Raw genomic sequence first — 10,271 nt, 5'->3', positions numbered from 1 at the left:
AAGCCCAACGCGTTTGAGAATTTTTGTTTATTAATTTGCAAACGTTAGTTTAGTTTATATTTGTATCACACCATGTACTAGTTGTTGGACGTAATTTCCGTTGGATCGACTTATTGAGCTTATGATGAGTTAGTGTCTTGTTTATCAAGTTGAGCACGTGACTTGGCTTACATGAAATAAATTACTTGGTGAACAAGTCGAGCCAATGACTTAGACAACAAGGAATTTATTTATTAGTTATTGTTTAAATATGTTTTTACTAATTAATATTTGAGTATGATAAGGAGTTTGTATTCTAGTCTAATTATGTTTCCATGTTTAAACTAGTAGTATACTAGTATATATACCCGAGCTTGTTGGTTATATCGTTAAAGAGTTAAGTGAGTTTAAGTATTGTAATTTTCAAGCTAATGAGAATTACAAAGATCGAGCTTATGATCTAAAGTATTGTTTGGCATCCATGAATGTATGTCAGTTTAGACTGAATCCTTGTGTTTGTTTATTGCTTTATGTTTGTTTCAGTTAGTGTTAGTTATACACACAATTAATTACAAATATCTATTGGATGAGGATCGTGATTCATACCAATGGCATTAACGATACGAACGGCGTAATCGATGGAGAACTTTACAACTGTAAATTGGTGTTTTTATCTCCTTTGGGAATGATTGTGTTTTAACATTATCCGGTTAGATTGGATAATTAATTAATATTCTTAGTGGTGGTGAAAGTTTTTATTAATATTTCTTGTTTTATGTGCCAAAAATAAACTACCATAAAATGAAAACTATAAATTTATAATAGAATAAATCTTAAACATAAATACTAATTCAGTACTAACTAAAAAAACATGAAAAATTAACACATGTAAGGTAAGGAATATTACTTTTTTTTTATTAAAAGAAAATTGAAAATAAAGAGAGAAACCTCTTAGTCACAAGCTCACACGGGTAGGGCGAATGGGTGAAAGATGACGTGAAAGAGGTGGACGATGACGAAATTTGGGTTAACGTGGCATGGAGAGTGGACATGAGATAGTAACATATTGACCATCCCGATTTAGAGGGGGAAAAAGCAGCTAGTGTCACATAGGAAAGCGTGGGAATGAATGATGCGAGAGTGTGAAAGCATCACTCCTTGTCTTGGTACCATAGAGTGAGAGAGTAGAAAACATTTTGTTTGACCCAATAACATTCAATTATCCTCTCGACACATCTATGTTCCTTACTAACTAAATCTTTCTCTTCGATCATATCTATCTCTAATCTAACTTTACACTCCAACCATCCATGTTTGGCCAAGATCTTCTCGTAACTAACTCCAAATCCTCCGGTAATGCCACGTCTAGATCCTTTGACTTCACTTTTAATAATCTTGCAATACTAAAAAAAATTGCATACAAAACCCAACCACGACTAGCAACACGCCGATTCCACTGACAAATCAATTTCAAAGAGGCAAAATAACGCATAAATAAAACTTTACTGTATACAAATTATGTTCCAACCAGCAGTTTTTTCAACCCAAACAAATTATCATCTCACTCTTAGCATTATTTTATTTTGGAAAATTGGTTTTTATTGGTACCAACGATTGTCTTTTGGTCATTGCCGGTTCCAACTAACGGATTGGTCACTGATGGTCCCAACTTTTAATGTATTTGTTCCTAATGGTCCACGGCTAACAGAATCCTAACGCCGTTATATTTAGATCGCGAAAAAACGTTTTTGGCCGAGAAAGTCAATTTTTTGCCAGAAAACACCACCTGATCACCGCCACCACCACCAATTGACTCACCGCCAACCAACCACCATCAATTAAGCACCATAAACTGATTCCGACAATGGTTATAGTGTTCCGGCGACCTCAATAATTGGTGCTTTTACTAGAAAAATGTTCCTAAAGGTATGATACAAAGTTACCATGATGTTTGGGACAAAATTGTTGAGTTTTTGGGATAAATGTGTTTTCCGGCCAAAAACGTTTTTCCGGCGACCTGAAACTAACGACGTTAGAATTCTGTTAGTTGCGGACTGTTATGAACAAATACGTTAAAAGTTAGGATCGTCAGCAGCCAATTCGTTAGTTGGGATCGGCAGTGACCAAAAGACAATAGTTAAGACTAATAAAAACCAATTTTCTTTTTATTTTTCAGTTTGTATACACTTGTAGGGGTCCATCACTTCATTATAACATGTTGTTTTATTTTTGTCATTAATATAAGTTTTAATAAGCCATGACTTTCCACATGATCCTTTTCCACTTTACTTAATTGGTCCTTTAAAACCTTTCACATGACTCATCTCACCCAATTTAATACACACTCTAAAATCAAAATTCACCTCATTTATTTTTATTATAAGTATTATATTATATTATATTATATTATTATTCGGTCGTATCAACAACAATCAAGATTCCATTTTCTGCACCCCTTCATCTCGATCTTAATTACATCAACTTCTATTTCGGTAATCTCTCAACCCTTTGTTGCAATTTGTATTTAAAGTAACAATTTTTATTATTCATTAAACCCTAGAAGTCATCAATCTTGAATCTTGATTGGTTTTTAATATGTGGGTGTGATTTTATCTTACAAATTTTATGTTTTTGATTGATACCCAGGTGGGTTTTTTCATTTTTAATCAAAGGTGATGAATTTTGGTATGTTTAGCTAAGTAATGTGAAAATCTAGGGTTTGTAGATAATATAAAGTTAGGGTTTTTGGTTATAGATTGGGGTTTTTAGTGTGATGGAAGGTGGGAGTGATGGTGGTGATGGCGGTGGCGGTAACCGGAAAATGTACTGGCGGTCAGCTTCGTGGTCGTCGTCAAGGATATCTTTGCCGCTTGTACCCGTTAATGATAAAGATTCTGCCCCGTTGACGCCTAGGGCGAGTGGTAAAAACCGGTCGCTTTTGCCACCGCTTTCGATAGCTAGAAGAAGTTTAGATGAGTGGCCGAAAGCGGGGTCGGATGACGTTGGTGAGTGGCCGCTTCCGAGTACACCAAGTGGCGAAAGGTTGAAACTTGATTTATCGACGATTCAAAGAATCCCCGATAAGAACACGACACTTGGCAAACGGGAAAAGATTGCGTTTTTTGATAAAAAGTGTTCGAAAGTCGCTGACCATATATTCCTTGGCGGTGATGCGGTTGCAAAAGATAAAAACATTCTTAAACAGCACGGGATCACGCATATTCTCAACTGTGTCGGTTTCACCTGTCCCGAGTATTTTAAACAAGATTTCGTTTATAGAACTTTATGGCTTCAAGATAGCCCTTCGGAAGACATAACAAGCATATTATATGATGTTTTTGATTACTTTGAGGATGTTAGAGAACAAAACGGGACGGTTTTCGTTCATTGTTGTCAAGGTGTTTCCCGTTCTACTTCATTAGTGATTGCTTACCGAATGTGGCGTGAAGGTCAAAGTTTTGATGATGCGTTTCAATATGTTAAGAAAGCTAGAGGAATCGCCGACCCGAATATGGGATTCGCGTGTCAGTTATTACAATGTCAAAAACGAGTACACGCGTTTCCTTTAAGTCCAAGTTCTTTACTTAGGTTATACCGAATCGCACCTCATTCGCCTTACGATCCGTTACATCTTGTTCCGAAAATGCTAAATTCACCGTCACCAACCGGTCTAGATTCTAGAGGCGCGTTTATTGTACACTTGCCTTCAGCGATTTATTTATGGGTTGGTCAAAAGTGTGAGTCTTTAATGGAACGAGACGCGCGAGGTGCGGTTTGTCAGATTGTTAGATATGAAAAGGTTCAAGGGCCAATAGTTGTAGTTAAAGAAGGAGAAGAACCGGCTTACTTTTGGGATGCGTTTTCAAATTTCTTACCTATAATGGATGATTTTGACTTATCGAAAGTTACCCCGGGTCAAAGAATGGTTGACTCGTATAATGTTGACTTTGAGATTTTTCAAAAGGCGATTGTGGGTGGGTTCCTGCCACCGCTCGCATCGTCTGAAACCGAGCAGGAAACACATCTTCCCACTAGAGAAAGTTCTTGGGGTGTGTTGAGGCGAAAGTTTTCGTTCGGGAATATGAAGGAGTTTGTTTTGGCTTCAAAGTTTTCAAATTTATCACTCGTTTCAAATATATCGAAAAGTCAAGATTTTATTGATGTTAATTTTACTTCCGTGTCATCAAAAAGTTCTTCACTTTCTAAGGTCCATGATTCTCAGGCCCTTGAAAACGTAAATCTCAAGTCAAATAACAGTCAACATGACACAAATCGAGAACCGAATAACATTAATATAATGGTGGAAAATGTAGTCAATGTAAGTCAACAGGTGGTGGCGCAGGAATGGCCCAGTTTGGTAAAGGTTTCTAGGGTTAATCTTGGTAATTTGGATTCTCGACAGATGTTAATTTTTACTGGTTCTAGTTTATGTTTGGGAAATTTAGGCGAATGTGATCTTTATTTATGGGTGGGAAAAGATTTCAGTCATGAAAGTGAGGGGTGTAGTGACCCACCGAATTCTGACATGAAAGAAGTTATTACCCAAGTTCTTGCTCGTATGGGCCTGCCAGAGGACACTCGTGTCAAGGTACAAATTGTTTTTCAATATTATGCGCTTGTTATATCGTATATCGTATGAGTTCTTGTGAAAATAATGCAAAAGGGTCTCTTGTTTCTGTAAATATTTTATAGTACTTGATGTTATGTGTAATATTGTTAACCAGTATTTACTTGTTTAAATGTGAGTTTTAAAGTGGTTATTTGTGTCTTGAAGATTCTGGAATAAGATAAAAAGTTGATCAACTCTTAAAACTGTTCGATTTCAGTTTCTTCGGTTTTTGGTTTCCACAATCGGTTCCATTTGGTTTTGGTTTTATTGGTTTTCCTTAGGGTTTAAGCAATGAACTCTTAAAACCGTTCGAGCTTGGCTCGTTTTGACTTGCGAGGGCTCGAGCTTGGCTAGTTTCGAGCTCTTTATCTAAAGCTCGAGCTCAGCTTGTGAGTTTTTATTTTTCAGACTCAGGCTCAGCTTGTTTATTATTTATTAATTAATATATATATATATATTTATTATTTTTATATATTTGGAGAATACTTTAAACGAGCTTAAGCCAGAAATTTAGTTTTGATAAAACATAACGCCAAACTGTTGGTTTCGAGTTGGGTTCGGTTATTTCGGTTCAGTTATTTTAGTTACAGATCGATTTTCTCTTTTTTGAACAATTGTGAGAGATTTTCTAGTTTTGATGCAGGACGTTAATAGAAAATGTATGATTTCTAAAAAGTTGAATTACCATTCTAACCTTGTAGGTTGTGAAGCAAGACAAAGAATCTTCAGAGTTTCTTGCACTGCTGAGTTCTTTGTAGCACCAAATCAATCAGAGGTCCTGCAATCTTTCATAATTTATTGTTTCTGTTGCACCTTCAACAATATATCAGATAAAGATGGTGAAGAAAACATGAAGTACCACCTTTTTTACAGTTGATTGCAACAGTCTTTTTGTTTCTCTTATGGAACTCTTTGTAAATTGATTTGTAAGAATGGTTCCAAAGTTACTGCAGTTTTGCTGCCAAAGTAGTTGTTTTCATGATGATGTTTCATGACTGTTATAGGGTTAATCTGTTTGCAAAAAACAGTTGCTTAGGGATAGCTTATACCTAAAATGAAAATCCCGATTACCCCCCTTAAAATTTTGGTTAAGCCCTCCTGGTTGCTCCAATGATAAAAATACCATGAGTCCGCCACTGGTTTTATCCAGCATATATCATGTAGCCATATCATTACCAACCAACGGCTACGTATTATACAAACACAATAAAGCATTCGTATGACCATTCCCAAGCATTAGGAGTCGGGCCAAGGACGCATACAATCCCAGTTGTGAACCACTAGTTAGTATCAACAAGATGTAGTAGTTCGTTATAGCTATGCTTAACCACCATATTCGATTTGTTTATCCCCTCATTGAGTACTACATGCTACAAACTTGCTTCGTCACGAGTGACCATCCTTGATTCAGCCAACTGTGATTATTGATTTATTTCTATCAAGATTTGAAGAGCAGAAGCGACATGTATAAAATCACTTTTGATTAAGGATTGCGTGTATTATTTTTTAAAGAGTAAACTGCGGTTTTGGTCCTTGTAGTTTGTTTGAATATGCGGTTTTAGTCAAATAGTTACAAATTTATGATTTTCGTCTATGTGGTTTCATTTCACTTGCAATTAAACCCGACCTTCCGTAAAGTCTGGTCGTTAAACCCATCAACGTGACCTTCAAATGAGGGGTAGTTTTGTCCTTTCCCCCCTCTAAATACACCCTAGCCCCTCACGTGAGGGTGCTTGCTAATTAGGACGGGGTTTATTTGGGGTGAAAAAAAAGACAAAACTACCCTTCACGTGAGGGGCACGATGACGGTTTAATGATCAGATTTAACGGGGTTAGTGAGATTAGGTTTAATTACAAGTGGAATAAAATTACAGGGACGAAAATCATAAATTTGAAATTATTATACTAAAATCGTATATTTGGACAAACCACATGAACAAAAACCACAGTTAACTCTTTTTTAAATAGATAATTTTCGAATTTGGATAGTAAAACAATACGATTGCCTTATCAAGAATCAAATGACGTGATAACAAAAAAAAGTATGGCACAAAACGAAAGAAAATATAAATATACATTTATGTTTTGGTAAGCATCTATAATTTAATTAAATATCAGGATAAAAATGAATAAATAAAATATAAGTGTTTGAATAAAGTATTTTTGAACGAACAACAAATGAAAGTCTGGTTATTCGAGGTAACCCGGTGGCAAAAGGTTGACTTCATGCATCCGCGATCGCAGACAACGTTGGGTAGCCCAAACGTACCATCCTGTGTTTCGGGGAAAACTTGTCTCCCGAAGGCCCAACGAGGTAAAACCTAGTTGGAATCAAATTCAAACTTGAAAACTTGCGGCCTTCAACCCAAATCTTCACTTCCCGTCCAATACGAGCTGGCATAAAACCCGGTTCCAGACCCAACCTGGAATTAGACCTGGTTCTACCTGACCTAAGGGTAAGAACCAGGTTTCAATTTCTCCCCGAAAGTCCAACTATAACCGGACCTGCCGTAATTGGGTTCACCTCTACTCCTTCAAAACTCGGACCTGACTTGTCGAGAAAAAAAAGGTCAAAAACCTGGCCATATCCAGAACCTATTTATACCAACCTGATTCTTGAATTTTGTTAACCAAACTCAGAACCATCTCCTACCAAGTTTTAGTCCGGTTTTCCCACCTCTTTAGGCTTAGACTCACTAAAAGTGAGAGGGGCCCAAAGGGCCCAATAGCCCTCATTTTCCTCTCCCTGCGCCCTCGTTTATACATAAAACAAGTAACACTCCAATTGCCGTTGTAGTGCAGCAGCCGCTGGTTCCACCTCTTCCGTGTGTGCTCTTCATCACTTGTATCCGGTAAATAAATCAATTCACTCTCTAATTCGTCGAATTCTCTATACACGTTTATATTACATCATCTTCCAACTTATGCATCCAATTTCATGATTCAATTCATTTACTTCCATCACTACCAGATTCTTAATTTAACTAATACTAGGTATGGTAACAGCTGTACCGGAAACCCGATACATGCTCGACATCTATACCCGAATTGAATACCTGAAATTTTATAAATTTAAATCCTGTTTAGGTTCATTATATGAAAATAAATAAATTTGTTGGGATGTGTGTTTATTGATGTTGTATTATTGTTTTTGTTTTGTATGTTGTGAAGTATGCACATGAAATTGTAATGATTTTATTTATTTATTTATGATTATGTTTATATGTATGTAATGTAGTTGTTATATAAATAAAATGTATAGAATAATTATAATGATAAAAAATGAAATGTACGTCGAAATAATTTAGATTTTATGTGCGTTCAAGTGATTTCACGATGCAAACTTTAACGAATACGTAAAGTTTGGAAAACCTACAAAACTTAGGGTTGTGCAGGGAGTTTGCAATGGTGGTGCCTACGCAACTGACGGCTGAGGCTGTTAATCAGCTTAGAGAAGGTATCGATCTTCTGCTTGGTCGATGGAGTGCTCTTCAGATGGCTATTCAGAACGAATGGGGCGGACGTGATACTCGTCAGAAAGCACATCAGCTGGCTGTTGATGTTTATCACTGGCTAATTAGGCCTACTGGTAATTATACTTTTAGCAAATGTATTTAATTGGCATTGTATGATTTTCTCACAGTTAGTAGTTTGCTGATGATTAGTTGTAGGGGTGTGCACGGTTCTGTTTGGGTTGATTTTGGGCTGAAAAGCTAAAACTTTGGTTTTTGAAAACTGTTCAATTTCTGGTTTTTTTTTTGGTTTGCCATTTGAGGTTGAAAATTTTAGGCTGAAATTTTTTTGGGGGCTAAAATAAAAAATTTGTGCCTTAAATCTTAATCATTTTGTTAATTAATAATTAGTTGTTTATTATGCATTTGGGCTAAAATATTTGAGTTACATATTTATTAAATCCTTATTTAAAATAAGAAATAAGAAATGAAAATCTATAAATTCTGTTCGGTTTTTATCTGTTGCAAAACCAAAACCAAATCGCCAGTTTTTTTGTTTCGGTTTCGGATTGGATTTTGTGTGTTTCATGCACACCCCTAATTCGTTGGTTTCTATTTTCAAAATTAATCTTTATCTAATACAAATTAATCTTTATGTACACATGTAAAGTTTTTATGATTTTTCATTCTTTATCTAATACAAATTAATTTTTACGTATGTAAAGTGATATTGATTTTTCAATAGATTTGCTGATGATTAGTTGTTAATTTCTCAGGGGAATTATATGTTGATGAGTTGGAGAATTTACTTGATGATTTTATGCTCTCACTTAATACTGAGATTGATGATGGTAGCATCGAAGAGGTAAAACTTATTCATTTAACCGTTTATCGTTCATTTTGTGTATGGTATATTAGTAGTAATATCATGTGGGATTATATTGTTTCCTCTTGTCATATTTTTCATTTTTTTTGTTATTAGGTATCTGATAATTTAATGATCATGCATGAAGAATGCTTGGAAGGTAACTTTGCCTCGATTGAACGATTAAGGCAATCGATTCCCGCTGCTAATCATCTCATGCAGGTAACTATGTCAAATATATTTTAACATCCTTTTATTATTATTATTATTGCCAATAATCATGGTAATAAACTAATAATTTCCATGTAACCTTTATAGGTTGTAAATGGTGATGATTCTGATTCTGATTCAGAATCGGTTCAATCGAGTTCAGGGGAAGAATCAATGGAGGTGGATGATAAGGTGGACCCGTCTTCAAAGGCACCGCCACCCGCTGATTCAAAGACACCACCACCCGCTGATGAAGATGGTTGGACCGTTGTTTCTTCTAGAAGAAACCGAAGTGGCAGAAACTAAGTTTGTTTGTTTGTTTTCTTTGGTATATTTATACAAGTTAAGTTTTGGAAAGGCGGATATTTATATACAAGTATGTAGTATTCTCATGTTATTGTTATGATGTGTTATTCAGACATAAAGATGTTGCTGCTTGTGTTTTCAGTGTTCCTGTCTGAGGTTGTCTTGACTGCAGTAAATTTTATGTGGGTTGATTGATGTCATTATTTAATAGCTTAGTGTATTGTTGATTTAATTTTTGAGTGTGATATGATAATGTGGTATACTAACTAGGGATGAGCTCAATACGATACTGGTACCAACTGGTACCGATCCTATTTTTTTTTAAAACTTGGTACCGGTATTTTAGGCAAAAATCCAGTAAATACTGAATTTCTTAAAAACTTGATACCGGTACTGAAATGCTCGTTTCAGTACCAGTACTTGATATTATTTGCTCATCTGTAATACTAGCTATACATAGTGATAGTGTTGGTTCTTTCATTAGATTGAGGCTTGAGTCCTGAGGTAAACAATGGTATAGATATTTGAAATAAGTTGAGTATTTCTGTAAGCTGTAAATAGTATGAATTACTCTTCAAATCTTAATCAGATAGTCTAGATTATGTGTTTTATGTTAAGAAAACGGGTGTCATGATACAAATTCAAATATAAAACATAACTGAGTTTTACAACTTCAAATAAAATAATACTCCAATATTTTCTCAATTAAAATAACTATTTAATATGAGAGAACTGTGGTTCTCGCCCTTTTGGTTTGACCAAATCTGCAGTTTTAGTCAAATAGTTTCAAATTTACAATTTCGTTAAATAGTTTTGTTTTCACTTGTAATTAAACCCGACCCAACTAACC

The 10,271-nt window shown here is 35.4% G+C and overlaps 2 protein-coding genes across 2 annotated transcripts; both read left to right on the top strand.

Annotated features, from left to right (window-relative positions):
- Positions 1-2,225: 2,225 nt before the first annotated feature.
- LOC143585210 (protein-tyrosine-phosphatase MKP1-like) lies at positions 2,226-5,563 on the top strand. The gene is made up of 3 exons (XM_077067049.1): positions 2,226-2,471; positions 2,626-4,567; positions 5,290-5,563. Exons 2-3 carry the CDS (start codon positions 2,753-2,755, stop codon positions 5,344-5,346), a joined length of 1,872 nt encoding a protein of 623 aa, XP_076923164.1. The 5' UTR covers positions 2,226-2,471; positions 2,626-2,752; the 3' UTR covers positions 5,347-5,563.
- A 1,798-nt stretch (positions 5,564-7,361) lies between these two features.
- On the top strand, positions 7,362-9,554 carry LOC143585211 (uncharacterized). The gene is made up of 5 exons (XM_077067050.1): positions 7,362-7,440; positions 7,984-8,177; positions 8,817-8,905; positions 9,023-9,127; positions 9,224-9,554. Exons 2-5 carry the CDS (start codon positions 7,994-7,996, stop codon positions 9,419-9,421), a joined length of 576 nt encoding a protein of 191 aa, XP_076923165.1. The 5' UTR covers positions 7,362-7,440; positions 7,984-7,993; the 3' UTR covers positions 9,422-9,554.
- Positions 9,555-10,271: the final 717 nt, after the last annotated feature.

Source organism: Bidens hawaiensis, unplaced genomic scaffold (genome assembly GCF_021521415.1).
Source record: "Bidens hawaiensis isolate Kalapana, Puna unplaced genomic scaffold, B.hawaiensis_p1.1 tig00033626_1, whole genome shotgun sequence".
NCBI classification, from domain to species: domain Eukaryota; kingdom Viridiplantae; phylum Streptophyta; class Magnoliopsida; order Asterales; family Asteraceae; genus Bidens; species Bidens hawaiensis.
The sequence above is the reverse complement of the archived record's forward strand: the minus strand, read 5'-3'. Positions and strand labels throughout refer to the sequence as shown.

Coding starts and splice junctions, on each gene's coding strand:
- LOC143585210 (XM_077067049.1), top strand. CDS start 2,753: ATGGAAGGTGGGAGTGATGGTGGTGATGGCGGTGGCGGTAACCGGAAA. Junction 4,568..5,289: donor CAGAGGACACTCGTGTCAAG/GTACAAATTGTT, acceptor CTAACCTTGTAG/GTTGTGAAGCAAGACAAAGA.
- LOC143585211 (XM_077067050.1), top strand. CDS start 7,994: ATGGTGGTGCCTACGCAACTGACGGCTGAGGCTGTTAATCAGCTTAGA. Junction 8,178..8,816: donor CTGGCTAATTAGGCCTACTG/GTAATTATACTT, acceptor TTAATTTCTCAG/GGGAATTATATGTTGATGAG. Junction 8,906..9,022: donor ATGATGGTAGCATCGAAGAG/GTAAAACTTATT, acceptor TTTTGTTATTAG/GTATCTGATAATTTAATGAT.